This window comes from Vespa crabro, chromosome 1 (assembly GCF_910589235.1).
Source record: "Vespa crabro chromosome 1, iyVesCrab1.2, whole genome shotgun sequence".
In the NCBI taxonomy this organism is placed as follows: Eukaryota; Metazoa; Arthropoda; class Insecta; order Hymenoptera; family Vespidae; genus Vespa; species Vespa crabro.
In genome coordinates, this window is record NC_060955.1 from 1027501 (window position 1) to 1047500 (window position 20000).

A 20000-nucleotide genomic window follows, 5' to 3' on the forward strand; every position below is an offset into this window, starting at 1 on the left:
TTTTCCATTCATTATTATCGTTATTAACGAAATATGAAATCGACGTATATAGATGAGATATATCGAATGATATCGAGTTGATACGAATTTCAATTGTTCATTGCATTATCTAATCAAAAATTTTATTAATATGATAATATCCAATTTATAAATTATATTTTGTTATATACTTTATTAGATCTTATAAGATTCTTAATTACTTCGTAAGCTTTAGAAAAAGACAAATAAGGACAGATGGAAGGAGAGAGAGAGATAGAGAGAGAGAGAGAGAGAGAGAGAGAGAGAGAGAGAGAGAGAGAGAGTGTGTGAGAGAGAGAGAGAGAGAATAATATCGAAATGATAGAAATTTCAAGTATTTAACGTTTTCATTGTGTTAGAGAATCAAAGTTTTATTAATATAATAATACTCAATTATATAAATTTGTTTTTTTATTATATCTTTTATTGACTCTTATAAAATTCTTAATTACTTTGTTAACTTTAGAGAAAGACAGAGAGTGAGAGAGAGAGAGAGAGAGAGAGAGAGAGAGAGAGAGAGAGAGAGAGAGTGAGTGAGAGAGAGAGAGAAAGAGAGAGAGAGAGTGAGAGAGCGAGAGAGCGAGAGTAATATCGAGGCGATAGTAATTTTCAAGTATATTACATTTTCATTGCCTTACAGAATCAAAGTTTTATTAATATAATAATAATCAATTATAAATTATTTTATTATCCGTTATATTAACTCTTATAAGGATTCTTAATTACTTTGTAAACTTTAGAAAGAGACAGACAGACAGACAGACAGACAGAAAGAGAAAGAGAGAGAAAGAGAGAGAGAGAGAGAGAGAGAGAGAGAGAGAGAGAGAGAGAGAGAGAGAGAGACGGAAAGAGAGTAACAAGTTTAATTTCGTTTAACGTTGGTCATTTCAACCCCCCTCTCCCCGTTTATAGGAACGTTGTATAGAACGAGCACTCACACGAATTTAACTACAACGTTGCAGGATAACATTGACGACAACGAAAAGGAGAAGATGGAGGAGGCGGTGGAGGTGGGGGTTGGGATTGGGGTTGAGATCGGTGCAGTGGAGGGTTGAGGGGAGAAGAGGTGCTAGTAGGAGAGGTATGGAAGAGAAGGGATTCACGTGCGGGCACCGTCAGAGCCCTTAGCGTCGCGATCGCGTCAGGGATGCTCGTCGAGGGGGTGACCAAGGGGGGATGGCTAAGGGGTAGAGCTAGAGAAGGGGAAGGCAGAGGGAATACGACAATGCCCCACCCCGGTTTCTGTTATCGATCCGCCGCAACGAAAGTCGAGATACTCGGCAGCGTCCAAGTATCAGCTGGACGAATAAATCTGAATTATATCTTTCCAATTTGTTCATCGGTTATTTCTTCATCCTTCGATTGTCATTCGTTGCATACTTCTATGTTTTTTCTTTCTTTCTTTCTTTCTTTCTTTCTTTCATTTTTTCATTCTTTTTTTTCTTCCTTCTTTTATTCCGGTCTCCTTTTTCTTCTCTACGATAGGTGATTATTATTTTTATATTTTTTCTCTCTCTTTTTTCTTTCTTTCTTTATTTTTTTTTTTTTTTTTTTTTTATAACAGATTGCAAGTTTATTGTCTTCTTTTTTTATTTATAAACTCCGACCCCTCCCCTCTCTTTCTCATTAATATCGTATTTACACTCGGGTCATATGTTTTTTCTCTTTTTTTTTTCCTTTTTATTTTCTTTTTTTCTTTTTTTTTTTTTATTTTTAATTTTTATTAATGTGAAAATAAATCGAATTACGAAGAGTTAATAATTGAATTTAATGATGGGGATTATTGAAGGGTTGTAAATACGTTCGTTATCATACTATACGTATGTCCGGGGAAATCATTTTTTAAATGTGCGAAATAAATTGAATTAATGAAGAGTTAATAAAAAAAAAATGTAAAAGTTTTTGTTGTTTGTTTCTTGTGTTTTTTCTTTCTTTCTTTCTTTCTTTTTTTCTTTATCATTCGATACGTGCGAAAAAAATCGTATTCCATTGTGATTATATATCGAAGATTCTACATCGTTCTTAATGGTTGTAGATATTTTATAAAATATTTTTTAAATCTGTCATCATTTATTTCGAATTCGCGAGAGAAAGAGTAGTTTTTGTCGAAGCGTAGTCGATGTTAAATAGATAGATAGAGAGAGAGAGGGGGGGGAGGAGGGAAAGGGAAGGAAAGAAGGATTTTTGTACGTTTCATGTCGTGTCTCGTCTCGACGTTTTAGTAGAATTTTCATATCGCCGACAATATTTTTTTTTTTTTTTTTTTTTTTTTTATCGAAACATTAAAAGTCCGGAGAAGGACGATTCGGTATGATACCTACATAGCTAAAAGCATCTAAGAGCTTTAGAAGCATCGGATGCGATGAAACACGATCGCTACGGGTCGAGACGAGGAATAGAAACGACAGCTGTGACCGTGGCAAATCGACGAATATGGCGTTCGATAGATACATATCTAGCGTTAAGTTATACCATCGATCTGGACAACCTCGAGTTTGAGAAAAGTAAAAAGTAAGAAAAAAAAAAAAAAAAAAGAAAAAGAAAGAAAGCAGAAAAGAATAGGATCTTTTATTTATTTACGATTTATTTTCTTCTTGTTTTTCATTTGTTATATCTTTAAAGATACATCATCCTGGAGACGTGTCTTTACGAATAATATTTTTTTTCATTTTATTCGATGACATCGTCCAAAACGAAATAACGGGTAGATAATTTGTTAATCGATTGAAATTACACAAATTTTTCAATTTGTATATCGAGCATCGGAAATTTATTTTTCTCTTATCTTTTTGAACGTACGAATCGATCGTTAACTAGACAATATGGGCCATCATGGATTTGAGACAGAGAGAAGAGGGCGAGGGTAAGATAGAAATAAGGGGTGTGCAGAGAGAGAGGGAGAGAGAGGGAGAGGGGGAGAGAAAGAGAAGGAGAAAGAATCACATATACGTAGACACACGGTGACAGAGACAGTTGTTAGAAGAGAAGGGGAGGTGGAAATGGAGAAAGGGGTGGGAGAGGCCTCCATGGAAGAAGAAGTCTGATTTATAGGCGACGGCAGCGAAGCGTTTTCGCTGCGTAACTTCCGTCAATTTCGTTTCGTCTTGCCTCGTCAGGAACCGAGTTTCCGGTTTCTAACTGAACACAGTGAACAACCAAGTGATTCTTAGCTGGTACAGTTATTTTTCTCATAGATCATCCTCTCATAGATCATTCTTATCTATATAGATTGTCACTTTTCACCTTTGTATCTTTCGGATTTGTACACGATTTGAAAAAAAAAAAAAAAAAAAAAAAAGAAAAAAGTTCTTACGAAATTCGAGAGGATTCTTTTGATTAGTTAAATTAAAACTTTTTGTTCTTCTATCGTTAGTTCGAATAAAAAAAAATTTGCATTGACGCAGTGATATTTATCTTAATCTCGATTATAACGGGCAATATAATACGGATAAAATGAATATGATTTATACTTAGTACAAATACAATTTTGTGGCAGAATGTAACCGGGAAGGACAGGAAGTCGAAAGAAGATAGGGAATCTGAAGATAGCGTGTAAATGTTCAGTCGAGTTAAGTTGAATCAAATAGAGTCAGAATCGTTCGCTTAATACAATGTTGGTTTGTGTAGAAGAGCAAGTAGAAGGAGAATATAATCCGAGATATACGTATTTACATATCGTACTACGTATGTATCGTATGCATATGTAATATAATTGTACTTTAATACATTAATATACATGTAATATATGAAATGAAAGTAACGCGTTGGAAATATTTTCGTTCGTTTTACTTCGTGCTTGATTTAATGCGCGGTGAAAAGCATATTTTTTTTTTTTTTCTTTTTTCTTATTTTCTTTCTCCATTTTTTTCTTTTTTTTTTTTTGTGTGCGTGTGTTCTTTTTTTACTGTGTTACATAAGTTTTCGAAATGTAAGACGAGCTGCGAAGGTCTTAACGCGAAGTAGTCGAGCCGAACGTAATGGAGCAAAATCTGGGCCGTGTGACTCTAAGAAGTGGAACGTTAGCGTGCAGGTGCGAAGACTCGCTTGGATCTCGCTTAGTTTTCTTCTTTTTTCTTTTGTATATATATATATATTTTTTTTTTTTCTTTTCTTTTTTCGTTCGATCATTAAACGAAGAGATATCTTGGATCTACGTTCATTCTTTTTTTTTTCTTTTTTTAGTAAATATAGTATAAAAAAAAAAAGATAAGCGAGGATAAATAAATTTCTTTTTTCATCCGCATGTCATTTATCTCAGATCTGTCTTCTTTAGTGAGTATAGTAAAAAAAAAAAAAAAATCTATAGATAAAAAAATTCTTATTCGTCATTCGCGCGTCATCAAGGATTCGTTTGTTGAATTGTTTCGTTTGTCGAAAATGCTTGGTTTAGTTGTCACGCTGTTGTGAAACAAAAACGGAGAATCATGGAAAGTGGTAGAGAAACACATGCGCGAACGTTTTAATTATTCTCTGATCTCGTTATATTGCTCGTTGATATTCCATAAATTCAATATTTAAATTGCATAAATGCCGGAAAATTTGTAAATTTTCCACAACAAGGAAGATATTTCCATAGTGTTGGTTGAACGATCCAAATTCCGTCGATTCACTTTCAAAACATATTCTGTTAAATTTAACGAAACGACTTACGAGTATACTTTATCGAGCCAATGGTCATCGTGATAAAAATCGTTACATTATCAATTTTTCAAGAATCTTAATTCTTTTATTATTTGCTTCGGAGAATGCAAAAGAGTACGATTCGTCCGTTTATCGAATATAAAAACGAATTAACTCTGTATTATTATTCGATAAAATTATTAGTATTCATTAAACTTATAAGAAAAGATCAGCTGATCGAAGATCATAATCGTCTGTTTAAAATAATAATTAAAAACAAATCGTAAACTCATCGATTTTCTTCTCTCGTTATTGTAATAATCTCGTGATAATTAATAATACAATTGCATAAAACGAAATACACACAGATAGAGAGATGAAAATAGTTCATTCATTTGACACAGGAAAAATCAGCTGATCGAAGATAAATATATATATATATATATATATATATATATATATATATATATATATATATATAGGCACTAATTATCATTTACTTCTCAATTATCTTAATAATTGATAATTAAGTTAGAGAAAAAAAAGAAAGAAACAAATAGATTGAAATAACTCATTCGATTGTAGAAAAGATCAGCTGATCGATGATCTTACCGATAAAATTGATTTTTCTCTTCACCTTATTATATCTTTATAATTAATAAATAAATTTGTAATATTTGAAGTTCTCTCTCTCTCTCTCTTTCGTTTGCGTCAAGTTTGAAAGAAATAAAATGATTTTATTAGAATCGTCGAGGCAAACTCGCTAATACTTTCTCTCATTTCTTCTCGAGTAAAAAAGAACAGCACCGATAAGAAAACTTATCCAGCCGTTAGTGTTTCGCGAAAATCGTCGATTAAAAGTTGGAGGTCGGCCATTAGCCTTCACCCACATTGCTCGCGGTCGTGGTCGTAAGAAAAAAAAAAAAAGAAAATGAAAGATAGGGAAAGAAAGAGAGAGAGAGACAGAGAAAGAAAGAAAGAATATCATTTATACCGATTCTTCTCATTGTCGTTCTAACTTAATTTATAACAGATTCTTATCTTTATCATAACTATTTTAATTGGCGAGATAATGCTCCGAGAAAAGAAAGAAAAAAGAAAAAGCAAAATTTATACTACTTCAGTAAGAGGAGTTAATTATAAAGATGAAATTCCATTATTCTTTTTTCTCTCTCTTTTTTTTTTTTTTTTTTTTTTTTTTTTTTTTTTTTATTAGAGTCATTAATCGAATCGATTGAATATTCTTCGTCCGTAATATCTCATATGCACGTTGTTTAATAATCTGTATTAAAAAAAGAAAAAGGAAATAGACAATTTTTGTGAATTTCTCTTTTTTCTTTTGTTAATCAAACGAAGTGTATATTTTTTATCCTCGATATATTTCCTTTACTTTTTTGTTTTTTTCCCTACGAATGATATGAAAAGTTAAAAAAAAAAAAAAAAAAAGATAGGATAGACAATTTTTTTTTTCTTTCTTTTCTCTCTCTCTCTCTCTCTCTCTCTCTCTCTCTCTCTCTCTTTCCTATTAATACATTTGACATAGAGGATGACAGAGATTGGGAGGGAGACCTTGACAACGAAAAGCACGATGTAGAGAAACGAAGGGAATCGAGCTCGAATGTCAAATCGGGCCTCGAAAAGCCATTCTCGAGGAAGACACTGACCTAGATACCGTAACATATACGAAGTAAGGTCGTGTGTAAAACGTATATGTTTCTATCTCATATATACATACGTGCACGCGAGCGCTCATATAAATATATACATAAATATATATATATATATATATATATATATGTATATATGTATATACATATGTGTATATATATATATATGTACATGCATACATATAAACATGAATGTATATAAGCTCGTATTCACGAGAGAATAACGTATGTACCGCTACAACTATCGCGTCTAGTCAGTGTATATTTCTCTCTCTCTCTCTCTCTCTCTCTCTCTCTCTCTTTCTCTTGTAGTTTCCACATAAGAAGAACACTTTGGCACGAATGATAGGTATGCGTGTGTATATGCGTGAATAAATGTGCGTTAAACGATGAGCATATGAAATAGAGAGAATTATGTATTTTCTTCTCTCACTCAGAAAATAAAAAGAGAGGGAGAGAGAAAGAGAAAGATAAAGAAAGATGATATGTATGTGCGCGAATTTCAACATAACAAAAACAAACACACAGACATTTACATTTATATAACATATATATATGCAAATGTATATGTATATACATTGGCATGTGCGCTCGAAGCGCACGTGTGCGCATTTACATACAGGCGCTTTAATAGCGCGCACGCTTTCCTACTCCCTCACTCTATGTATGTATTTATCTATTTATCTCTCTTTCTCTCTTTATCTATCTCTCTCTCTCTCTCTCTCTCTCTCTCTCCCCCTCTCTTTCTTCCTCGCTTGTACGTGTGTGGTATTCGTGCGTGCGTGTGTGTATGTGTGTGTGTATGTGTGACGAGAGAGGAGACATACGTGTGCTTGGTTTCATTGTGTTGTAAGTGCTTTACGTTTATGAATGAAATTGTAGTAGTAGCGAGCACGTATATACTACGTGCGTAAAGTTATATCGATGACTCAGCCTCTCTCTCTCTTTCTCTCTCTCTCTCTCTCTCTCTCTCTCTCTCTCTGCCTCTCCCTCTCTTCCTCTCTCTCTCTCTCTTTCTTTCGCGTGCGATATAATATACATATTTATATACACACGAAGAGAACGTTGAACCCGTCTCTCTCGAATGGATTATTTTCTTTCTCTTTCTCTCTCTCTCTCTCTCTCTCTCTCTCTCTCTCTCTCTCTCTTTCTCTCTTTCTCTCTTTATTTTTTTTCTTCTTTCGTTCTATTTTTTTTGTATTTTTTTTTTCTTTCTTTCGTTCTTTCTTTCTCTCTTTTTTTTCCCTTTTTAATTGTCCTTGACATAGTTAGAGAGCTTCGTTTTTTTTTTTCCTCCGAAGAAATATGATTTTTTCGACGTTCCATAATTTAAAATTAATCGATCCCGACGTCTTAACTGTTCTTCGAGGAGGATATATACGTACGTATGTATGTATGTATGTATGTACATATACATTTATTTATGTATATGTATATTACTTCTCGATTATGAATCATAGTAAATACACAGGCAAATACATATTTATAATATATATCTCATTTATCTCTTTAATCATCAAGATTGAATAATAAAAATATCCTTTAGTAGTCAAACTTATTGACTCTCACTTTTATTGAATGAGATTGAGAGAAAGAGGGGAATGGGGGTGGGGTAGAAGAAGGGGAGTGGGGGGGGGGGGGGAAAGAGCATCTATCACATTGAGAAATGTGTTTTCTCTTAGATAAACAATAAAACAAATCTTTCGATTTCTTAATGGATATTATAATTTCGTTTTTATCGTCGTTTCTCTATCGGCTTCTTTTTCTTTTTCTTTCCACGTTTTCCTTCTTTCTTTCTCACACTTTCCCTTTTTCTTTATTTTTCTTTTCTTTTTTTTTTTCTTTCTCTTTTCTTTTCTCTCTTTTTTTTTCCCCTTTGCATTCTCATTCGAAAAAAAAGGAGAAGAGACGGGCGCTCGCTCGTTCCAACAAAACGCACTTACATATTGTCCGTGCGTTCTCTTGCGATTAACATACATAAACGTATACGCTTTTTTGATTTATGACGGTAGTAAATGGCAAAGGGCAAACGATTTGCCATGTCTCTTTCCTTTTGCCCCCTCTCTCTGTCTATCTTTTTCTCTCTTTCTCGTCGTTTCCCGTTTTGTTTTCTTCGAGAAGTAAAAAATAAAAGAAAAAAAGAAAAAGGAAAAAAAAGGAAAGGAAGGGAAAAGAAAGAATGAGAGAAAGGGGAAGAGAAAATAATCATTTCTCTTCTCTATAGGCTACATATAAGATCCAAAAGGAAATGTCACGTATTCCCGTTATATCTTTTCCACATTGTCGAATATTTCAATTTGAAAGCGTCATGCCGGAGCTCTAGCGATCGGCAAATCTATGCGATAGCCGTGTTATTCATGAATTATGGATACATTCTCGGTAGCATGGTTTGAGCGCTTGCGTGTCTCTCTCTCTCTCTCTCACGACTTGGAAATACAAGGTGTGTGTGTGTATGAGTATAAATATATATATATATATATATATATATATATATATATATATATTTATATATATATATGTTAGTAAAGTATACTAGCATAGAGAGAGGAAGAGAGAGAGAGAGAGCTAGACACAGTACACGCTCGCGTACTCAACTTTCTACGGCCTCGGGAGTTAGACTAGGTCGGGATTCTCGGTCCGTTATCAGTGGTTCGCGTCGACAGATAAGAGGAGGCTCCCTCGTTAATTAATGAATTAACGTACTCAGATAATCGGTCGGAGGTCGTGCGAACTCGTCGTCGTCGTCGTTGTTGTCGTCGTCATCGTCATCGTTGTCGTCGTCGTCGTCGTCGTCGTCGTCGTCGTCGTCGTTGTCGTTGTTGCCTTGACACCCCTACCACCAATTCTTGTTGAGTATTTAATCCAGTTTGGCCCCGACAAAGGTTAATTATTTTCTCCCGCTAAGAGAACGAACGAACTAATTAATAAATAATTAACGAGACCGGATAAATCTACAATGGTGGCTCTGCATTACACCTGATAACTCGTACGTACGGTATGTACGTTCCAATAGATTATTTTTCTCTCCTGTTAACGCTTTAAATTCCTGTGTACTCTCTCTTTCTCTCTCTCTCTCTCTCTCTCTCTTTTTCTTTCTCGTGAAGGTAGCTCTGTAAAATCGAGGAAATTAAATAGTACAGGCCGAAAATCGAAACGATATATTCAAACTCCTTTGACGCTCTAGCGTATTCCCAAAAACGAACATCGAACGTACCCGATGTAAATCATCGGGTATTAAACTTCATCAAGTATTTATTAGCTATTCAGCGGCGTGTAATGTGCCCAACGCCAATAAAAGAGCTGTTTATTGAAGCCGACCGTTCGATTTCGTTTGCTCTTCTCTTTTACCTCTTTAGGTATTCGTATGGGTTTCATGCGCGCACATATATAAAATGTAATGTGTATATGTGTATGTTTATATATATATATATATATATATATATATATATATATATATATATATATATACACCTACGTATATGAATGGCCGAATTATTTATATTGCTTATAACTATCTCGATCATCAACACGAATTACTATGATTGCATTTACTCGAGAATTATTGACAGCTATTTTCTTTTTTTTCCTTTTTTTTTATTTTTCAATTTTTTTTTCTTTTTTCTTTTTTTTTTTATTTTTCTTCTCTTTCAAATGCAAAACCAAACGATTTCTAGTTCACCGAGAAAAAGAAAACTTTCTTCCTTTTTCTTTTTTTTTTTTCGAGTTTTTTTTTTTTTGTTTGGAAATAGACCACCCTTCGGGTATCGTATTTTCATGATGTAAGTAGTGTTTCTAGAATACGAATGTTTACAAGAGGGTAATATCCATTACCTGCTAATTACTAATGGATGGCGATCAACGTTTCGCTGGACTCTCGCCCGTCTCTTTCTCTCTCTCTTTCCCTCTTTCTCTTTTGGATGTACGCTTTCTATCGTTCGATGCAGCTTCTTCCTCTCTCTCTCTCTCTCTCTCTCGCTCTTTTTGGGTGTGTGTATCGAAAAAGCCAGTGCATTCGACCGTATATAAATTATCTCACCGGTTTCCAAAGCGTTATACTATATATTGCATTTACGTAATGCAAGTCCGGCCTCGTGTCGATGACGTAGACAATGAGATACGCTTGTCCCTATTCCTATTTTTCAAGAGATATTTTCCAACGTTTCTGATTTAGCACATTTCTCTCTCTCTCTCTCCCTCTCGCTCTTTCATAATATATGACGTTTATTATTATAAACACATAAAAATAAAATCATGACAAATTATACCGAAGAGATTATTAATTCATATTATAATTTTCTATTACAGGTGTGATGGTGCCCCGTGGAGCCGGCTTTTACTATGAGTTGAGACCTCGTAATTAATTGTAAGTATACATTTCATGTTGACGAAAAGAAATAAAAAAACAACACACATATATATATATATATACATATATAATATATATGTATATGTATATAGGACATTTTCGTTCATAACTTAAACTTGACGTCACTTGATAATTAAATCCCTTTGTAGGTATCCTTTCAATCTCTAGACTAACTCATCTGACGCGTTCTATATCTGGTGTATCTCAACGTAAGAAAGGTATCTAATCGTTGCTATATGGGTTCTATCGGTTACGATCGGAGACAACGCACGCCTGCCAACTCCCTTCTATTTCTCTCTCTCTCTCTCTCTCTCTCTTTATATATCTCTCTCTGTTTCTCTTTTCTCTTCATAATCCACGTGCGTGAAAGCGTGTGTCTTTTGTATGGAAGTCTCTCGCTAAACCACGTTCTATTCTACCTAGAATACAGTCGCAATCACACGCAGGTACATACATACACTATTTATTCGTGAAAGAGAGAGAGAGAGAGAGAGAGAGAGAGAGAGAGAGAGAGAGAGAGAGAGAGAGAGAGAGAGAGAGAGAGAGAGAGAGAGAGAGAGAGAATAGTGCTGTATTCCTCTCTTCGTTCGTTCGGTCGTTCGTTCGTGTGATCACGCGCGCCTGTGTATGCACGAGATGGAGGGAAAAGAGGGTGAGAGAGAGAGAGAGAGAGAGAGAGAGAGAGAGAGAGAGAGTCGAGGGATGGTTTTGCTCTGGTGGCTCTGTATTGATTGCTGCTCCTCCTCTACCTCTCCTACCTTCCTGCGACCACCTCTCTCTTTTCTCTCTCTCTCTCTCTCTCTCAGACTCACTCACTCGCCTGGGCTCTTCTCGTTTCTCTTATCTCGCTCTCGCTCGTACAGAAACGCGAGCCGCGATGTCGCTCCGTTCTCTGCGAAAGCATCAAGATCTCGAGGTCCTTCGTTGCCACGTATATATATATATATATATACTATGTGTATATATACGTGTGTATATATATATATATATATATATATATCTTCCCTTCTCTCGAAAATGTCCGCCGAGAAGAGAGTTCCATGGCTGTTCGTTAATCGAACAGCTAAATTCGTCCATCTGTCTCTAGCGGTAGTTTTGCACGAAAAAGTGGACGTTATTCTACCTCCTCTAAACAAACTTTTTGACATTCGTCCTGTGATTTCTTTTTTTCTTGCTTTTTTCTCTTTTATTTTATCTTTTTTCTGTTTTGTTTCTTTTTATTCTTTTCGTGTTTTAGTAAAATCTTGTTCCTAGTCGTTAATCATAATAAAAGGGGATAATTGAAAAAACCAAAATTTTTTAATCTATATATATATATATATATATATATATATATATATATAAATATGCGTCAGTATATATATGTGTATATATATATATGTTTAGGTATATAGATAGAATTGTAGATATGGAAGATCAGAGAAAGAGAATAAAACGCGACAAGTAAGAGGGAACATAGAGAAAGATGAGAAAAATTCAAAAAGAATAGAGGAAAAAGAAAAATAGTAAATGTCTACTTTAGTTAAATATTAACCCACTTTTGCAAAGTATTTGGGAACTCTTACTATCGGAAATGTACGGAGAGGGTAGATACACGAGAATGAAAACATTTTTTATTTTATACTCGAAATAAAATTGGGACGTCGCTCCATCGAATTTTATCTTTATCGTGCTTGTGTATTTAATTCTTTTCTCCTTCTATCGTTCTCTATCGTTCTCTTTTCGTTTTCGTTTTCCCACGGTGTATATATATATATATATCATTTCATTTCAACGATGTTAAGAGTCTTTGGAGGAATAATGAACGAGAATTTTCCTTTACTAAAAACGCGTATTAATGATACACCTTATAAAGTGAAACGAGGTCGATGATTTTTAATTGAGAAATTTATTATACCTGTATTTTCGATGTTTACAATTTTACATTTTTTCTTTCTCTTTGTTATTTTTTTTTTTTTTTCTTCATTTATCATCCGTTATTTTATAACGATGATAGGTACTAAAGTTTCGAAAAATTCAATATAAATTGCTATCGAAATTTATTCTTTTCGATTGATCGGTCGTCGAGAGATAAACGCATTTCTATAAATATTATTATTAGAAATAAATAAAATTATTTTGTTAGAAGACAAAGATTCATTAAAGCTTTATACGAATCGTCGTCTCATTTCTATTTTGTAATTCTCTCTCTCTCTCTCTCTCTCTCATGTCCTCATTCATATCTATTATATAACAACACACGCGACTATATACCAAAATAGTACCATTCTCTCTTTCTAATCACATCAAAAGCAATCGAAGATTAACTCTTATCCGTAATCCCAGCTCTCATGCTATTAACAAAACAAAAGAGAGAGAGAGAGAGAGAGAGAGAGAAAGAGAGAGAAATTCGAAAGTGTCTACATTTATGTACTCTCGTGATTTCGATAATGACAAGATAACGAGTTGATAATAGCCAAAAGGGATGTATAATTATCTCAAAAACGTTACTACTGTTTTACGAATTTGACCAATACGTGAATTGATCGTTTGCTCGATTTTAAAAGATACAGAAGGAAAAAAGAAGAAAAGAATTAAAGAAAAAAAGAAGAAAGAAATATCTAAGGCTAAGAAAACTAGGTAGACAGGAGAAGTTTTCTCTTTTCTCTTTTTACTTCTTCTTCTTCTTCTTTTTTTTCTTGTCCTTTTCTTTTCTTTCTTTTTTCTTTTTTTTTTCCTTCTTTTTTGTATGAGCGTAGGCATTACTACCTGGGACGTCCAACAACGGCACCAACTTTTTCCACGACGATGGAAGGAGCGTAATACCGGTCGAGAAATCGATGGTCGACCGCGTCTTCCTTTTGCTCTCGACTTGCCATTCTCCGTTCACTTCCCCTCTCTCTCTCTCTCTCTCTCTCTCTAGCTTCCTTTCTATCTCTATCTCTGTCTTTCTCGTTCACTAGCTAGCTCTCCCCTCTTTCGGTCCATCTCTCACCCTTCTCTCCCTACCCTTAAGAAAGAGCGAACACGAGAGAAAGAGAGAGAGAGAAAGAGAGAGAGAGGGAAAGAGGGCGAGATAGAAAGAGAGAGAATTTCTCCACCCAGAACGTCTCTTCTAGCATCCCTCCGCTTCCTCGCCAATTTACGAGCACCTCCGAGTACTACTCGGCTGCCTGAAAACGGGGTAGCATTGCGAACTCGCCCGGATATTCAGGGACGAAAAGCGCCGAGGACGCGTTATACGCGTTCGCCTTCTTTCTTTCTTTCTTTCTTTCTTTCTTTCTTTCTTTCTTTCTTTCTTTCATTCCTTCTTTCTTTCTTTATTTCTTTCCTTTTTTATTTATTTCTCTTATTCTCTTTCTCTTATTTCTATTCTTGGACGAACGACACGAGTTTCCTTTACCATTCGCTTTACTTCTTTTTACTTCGCTTCTACTTCCTCGTCATCATCGTCGTCATCGTCATTATCGTTATCATCGTCATCGTCGTTTATAGTTAGAAATGGACAACTTCGCGAGGAATAGTTCTTTTTTTTTTTTCTCCCGAGTCAAAGGCGAGACCAATTTGAGAAAGAAGGGCCGAGAATGATGCTTGCTCATTCGCTTTGATATTAAATGAGATAACGTCTCTGATAGATGGAACAATGTCGAGAGTTAAGTATCTTTTTGCTTTGATTTATTTATTTATTTATTTTTTTTTTTTTTTTGTTAAACTCCAATCAGCGGGCTTACATCTTGCAGAAGAGATCTGTTATTAAATTACGAGGAGTATTTTGTAATTTGTAACGATGGATCACATATAATTCAGTCGATCTATATAAATCGTTTATATCGATCAAAAAAAGCAACGAAATATATATATATAATTCGGAAGATTCAATTATCTTATTTTTTCGCGACTTAATAAACAAGAAATGCAAGACGCGGTTGAAAAGGAAATTTCAATTATCTCATCTTTTTTAGAGATAATAATAATAATGATAATAATAATAGCAGTAATAAAAATAATAATGGTTTCCGATAATCGGTCGTTTCCTTAATATTCGACATTTCGGATTCTAATAGAAACGCTCGCTCGAACTTCATCGAACGCGTTCGAAGATATATAATAAATTCATATGTAAATTATTCCGTTTGATTAAAATCAAATGAGGGGAAAAAGAAGAAGAAAAAAAAATGATGTAGAAAGTTCTTTTTCTTTTTCTTTTTTTTTTTTCTTTTTTTCTTTTTTTTCCGTATCGAGACAAATAACTTTTATCGTAATTATAGGAAATTATATTTGGGTCACACGTCACGAATCGACGCGTCATCGATTAATAATCGTTCAGACGGACGAGTAGAGACAATAGTATTTCCGTATACTTGCAGTACGTGCACATACGTACGTACAAACATACATGCATACATCATACTTGCTTGCACTAACGACTATTATAACCAAGTGTATATGATAATAACGGTGTCGCGCGCGCTCTGCCTGTGTCTAGCCTAGTACCAGCTCAACCTGACTCAACGTTGTAACGATGTATATTTATACAACAGCTGACAGGGCGAGGAAGGGGGAGTATGCCAGTCAGCTGATTGAAAGCGCTGGAGGGGAAGACGTGGAGGGGAGAATGACCTTTATTTAAAGCGCTGGAGGAAGCCTTTTCTTTAGCTGGTAAACAGTCACCGAATGCAAATGGCATTTTATTTTGTTGAAAGAGATGAACATATTTTATCTTTATATATGGGATAATATCCGCTCGTAATATTTTAATTATATGACCTTGACTTAGGAAAGGATAATGATTATATACAAATTTTCAATAATTAACGCTTCGTTATTAACAATCACTGTATTACTGTCGTTAAAATAATTATATCAATCGAATCGCATTTATTGGATTTATTATTTGCATTCCAATGGATGTGTGTGCGTGTTTATATATATATATATATATATATATATATATATATACATATGTGTGTTTTCGTAATACTTTCCAATACTTTCCAATCGTTTTTATCATTCCCTTACGTAAATACGAAATTATCAATCAAACGAATTGGCGGTAGAACTCGTAGTATTTGCACGTGGTTTAATGCCGTTATCTGTCGGATATATATATATAGTAATTTACATAAATGTAAGTATATACAAGAATGTTAGAAGCCGTTCTCGGTTGGTTACGGGTATATTGACCGTGTGTGTTACGTTGATAAATTATTCATTTAATACTACAAGATATCGAGTCGATTTGTAGAACCTCGAAACGATATCTCGCGAGTTAGTTGATCGCCTTGACTTTGAATAAATTCATTGAAATGCGTACCATCCGAGCTTCGTGGTTGAGCTACTAGCAAAACGAGTTCGCTTTTAATATCGATACTTGATTAAATAAAAAAAAAAAAATAATAATAAAATAAAATAAAATAAAATAAAATAAAATAATAGTAAAAAAGTAAAAAAGGAAATTAAAAAAGTAAAAGTAAAAAGAAAGAACGACGTGGAATATTTATTAATATATTTCTCTTTCTCTCTCTCTCACTCCGATAAATTTCTCTGATTTCTTCTCCCCCACCCCCACTCCTCTCGCCGTCAAATGAAATTTGTCAAGTGACGAAATAAGACATTAAGTTAACGTAATGGTAGAATAAAATGGAGGAAAAGGGAAGTATGAAATAAGTACTTGCTAAGAAAGGAACGTCGATTTTACAGGGGACTGGCATGGAGAAGGAGAACTCCGCATCAGGCGGAGGTGGCGGAGGTGAAGCGGCGGCAACAGCAACGCCGGGCTCCACCTCCACCTCCGAGAAGCTCCAGGCGGACCAGGCCAATCCGCTGCTCGATCCCACTACACTTTTTGGTGGTAAGTCCGTTTTATCTTTCTTACGTTCAAACGCACAACGTAGACTCGATTTGTGCCGAGGAGTCGATTGCGCCTTCTCCTTTCTTTCTTCCTTTTTTTTTTTTTTTTTTTTTTTGCAATTTTACGAAAAAAAATGAAGAGAGAAGTAAAAAAAATTCACACGATCTACAAACATGATTCAGATTGATTAAAAGTGTTAACAAACGGAAATAATGAATTATTTCTCAATCCCTTTATTATTTACTTCACATAGATACTTGTATACATAAATATATATATATATATATATATATATATATATATATATATATGAATGTATGTATATATGTACATAGGTATGTGTGATCGTTTGCGTATTTGACAACTATCATCGTTCACCTGATCGGTATATCTGTAATTAGCGGTTTAATAAACGCTCGCATAATGAAGGTTCTGATCGAAACTAGAACGGCTCGACTATCGAACTAGCTGGTAGCTTGGCCGCAGGATTGACCAAACGACGGCCATCATCGCCGTCTCCTTTCGCATAATATGTATATATTCGATGAATTGCAAAGATCGATATCCTTCGACGATCGCCGAAAAGGGATTGATCCGTCGCTAGCAAATCGAGACTAGCGCGCGATTTCTCCTACTCCTCTCGTTTACCCCACTCCCCAATCACCATTTCCCAAATCCACCTCCCCACTCTCTCTCCTCCAGCCTCCCTCCAGCCCCTTCGAATGCTACGCTTAATTAATCGATCCGATAAAATTGGAAAACCTTCTCGTGTCCTCTCGCAAATCAATGCAAATTCCATTGAGACCGTACTTGCAATATTTAAATTGTACGCTCAACGATACTCGAGTCTCTTCTATGTGAATATATATATATATGTGTGTATTTATAAATATATATATATATATATATATATATATATATATATATATATATTCCCAATTTTGTTTTCTATCTGTCTCTGTGTTCTTTCTTCTCCTTCCTTCTCTCTCTCTCTCTCTCTCTTTTTCCTTCTTTTTTATCGTAGAAAAAATTAAATTCGTCGACTCCTTCCTTTTTATTTACTTCCTCTCTTTTTATTTTTTTTCCTTTTTTTCTTTCTTTCCTTCTTCCTTGTTTTTCTTCCTTTCTTTTCCTTTCATTTTCTCGGGTGAAAAGAAAGTAGAAGAAGAAAAAAAGAGAAAGAAGAAAGAGAAAAAGAATAGAAATCGTTCGAGCAAAATCCACCGTACACACATAGGGCGAATTCTTTTGTGCGAAAACGACTTCTTCTTATAGTTCTTGCCCCGCCGAGTTTGAACAGGACGAATGTGACAAATTGATGCGAATCAACGGGGGTGGATAATTAATAATTCCACATAGCCCTATACGCCTAGCGCGGTGAAGTGTGGGTCAAGCTTTATCGTCGTTACGATCTCTTTTAGTCGCCGATAAAGCCGCACGCTTCATTAATCATCCTCTTCTCTATTTTCTCTTTTTCTCCGTCTACCTACGTCCCTCTCTCTCTCTCTCTCTCTCTCTCTCTCTCTCTCTCTCTCTCTCTCTCTCTCTCTCTCTCTTTCTCTCATTCTTTATTTTTTGTCTGATACTCGACGCTGTGGCTGACGAGCTGCTCTATCTATATCTATCTATATCTATCTATATCTATCTATTTATCTATCTCCCTCTATCTCTATCTCTATAAGCTCGAAACACACCAACGCGTTTCACGCTTTTTTCTCCCGACTCTACACTTCGATCTATCACTTTCTCATCGCAAAAGTATTATGTACATATACCCTACCTACGTATGGTACATACATACATATATACATGCATATATACATAGATATATACATATCACTTATTTTATTATCCATCGACTTTCAGAGTTCTTTGAATAATCCTCCTTCTCTTTCTCATTTTCCTAGCTTCCCTATTAAAAATAGTCTCTTTCGATATCACATAGATGCTCGATGGGATCGATGATAAGGAATGGAAAAGATAAAGAGAATAATAAAAGTAACAAAATAATAGTAATAATAATAACAGTATTGACTCATATCGCGAGTACTTACGTACATTGTTATCTATAATATTCGAATACTATTCATAGTATCGCGTAATCTATTGGTTTTGTTGTCTAATCTCTCCCTCTCTTTCTCTTCCATCCTCTCTCTCCTCTCTCTCTCATATAATAAAAGATAGGAAAGGTATAATAATCCGTCCATCCGTCGGTATAAGCAGAACATTTTAGTTTGGTATTTCATTCATCGTTATGCGAACTACGACGACTACGACGACGATGACGATGACGATGACGATGACGATGACGATGACGATCAACCAACCAACCAACCAACCAACCAACTAACCAACCAAGCGAGCGAGCAAGCGACCGATCGACCAACCAACCAACCAACCAACCAACCAAACAACCGACCGAACGACTCCACCAACTCCGACCCTCGACCCCGACCGACGTGCAATGCGGATAGGCGGAAACTCCATTTCGAGCGAAGTTTCGTTTGAACGGAACGCAGACCTGAGAAATCTCGAACGTTTTCGGAAGGATTCGTGTTCCAAAAGTCTTGGCGATCCTACGAGATATGTATACGTATATAGATATATTCGTAAAGACATTTCTCTAAAGGTCTATAGGTTCTCTTCTCTCTCTCTCTCTCTCTGTCTTTCTCTTGTTCTCTCTCGTTTTCTCTCTCAGCACTTCTCCTATTGCCATCTCATTCGAGAGGAACGCTTCGAGAACGATTGATTCCCAACGCTACTCGAGCCGGCATCGGGCCAGTATCTCTCTCTCTCTCTCGCTCTCTCTATTTATCTCTCTCTCTCTCTCTTTCTTTCTTGCTTATTCTCTCTTTTCCTCGCGTCCCGGTTGGCACAGGTCTCTCGGATGCTGTTCCATCGTGCGCGATGGGATTTCGTTTATTTCGTTGCTTCACCTCCGACCTGCCCTCCCCTTTTCACTTCCCCTCCTTCTTCTCGTCAACCTTCTTCCTCTCTACCACCACCACCCTATGCTCGCGCGTTCTCTCTCTCTCTCTCCATCTATCTCTTTCTCTCTTTCTCTTTCTCTCTCTCTGACAGGGCAGAGCGGAGCAAAGCAGAGCAGAGCCTCTTCTGATCCTTCCACCCTCCTCCTCTCTTCGTCTATTTCTATCCTTCTCTTTCCTCTCTCTCTCTCTCTCTCTCTCTCTCTCTCTCTCTCTCTCTCTCTCTCTCTCTCTCTCTCTCTCTCTCTCTCTAGGGCGTTATCGTTCTTTCTCTCTTCGTCGCTCGCACTTGGGTCAGGTCCGTGGGAGAGAGCGAGGCTTTGGGGACGCAAGAACGAACGGACGGACCGGTGGTGGTCGGACGGACTCTCTCTCTCTCTCTCTCTCTCTCACTCGTTCGCTAGCTCACTCACTCGCTCGCTCACTCGCTCGCTTGCTTTCTCGCTTTCTCTTTCTCTCTACCTCGCTCTCCGCCGGTTCTGTATATTTATTGATTGCCACCTCACCTCGCC

General features: G+C 35.8%; 1 protein-coding gene across 16 annotated transcripts in view; it reads left to right on the top strand.

The window, feature by feature from the left end:
- The window catches only part of LOC124424310 (bromodomain adjacent to zinc finger domain protein 2B-like), a 130428-nt gene that overhangs the window by 70139 nt on the left and 40289 nt on the right, over nt 1-20000 (top strand). For all 16 annotated transcript variants that reach the window (XM_046963247.1, XM_046963214.1, XM_046963233.1 and 13 more), the window contains 2 exons: nt 10611-10668; nt 16351-16501. In XM_046963247.1, the coding sequence (XP_046819203.1) occupies nt 16360-16501 (142 nt within the window). In that variant the 5' untranslated portion in view covers nt 10611-10668; nt 16351-16359. The remainder of the gene's footprint in view (nt 1-10610; nt 10669-16350; nt 16502-20000) is intronic.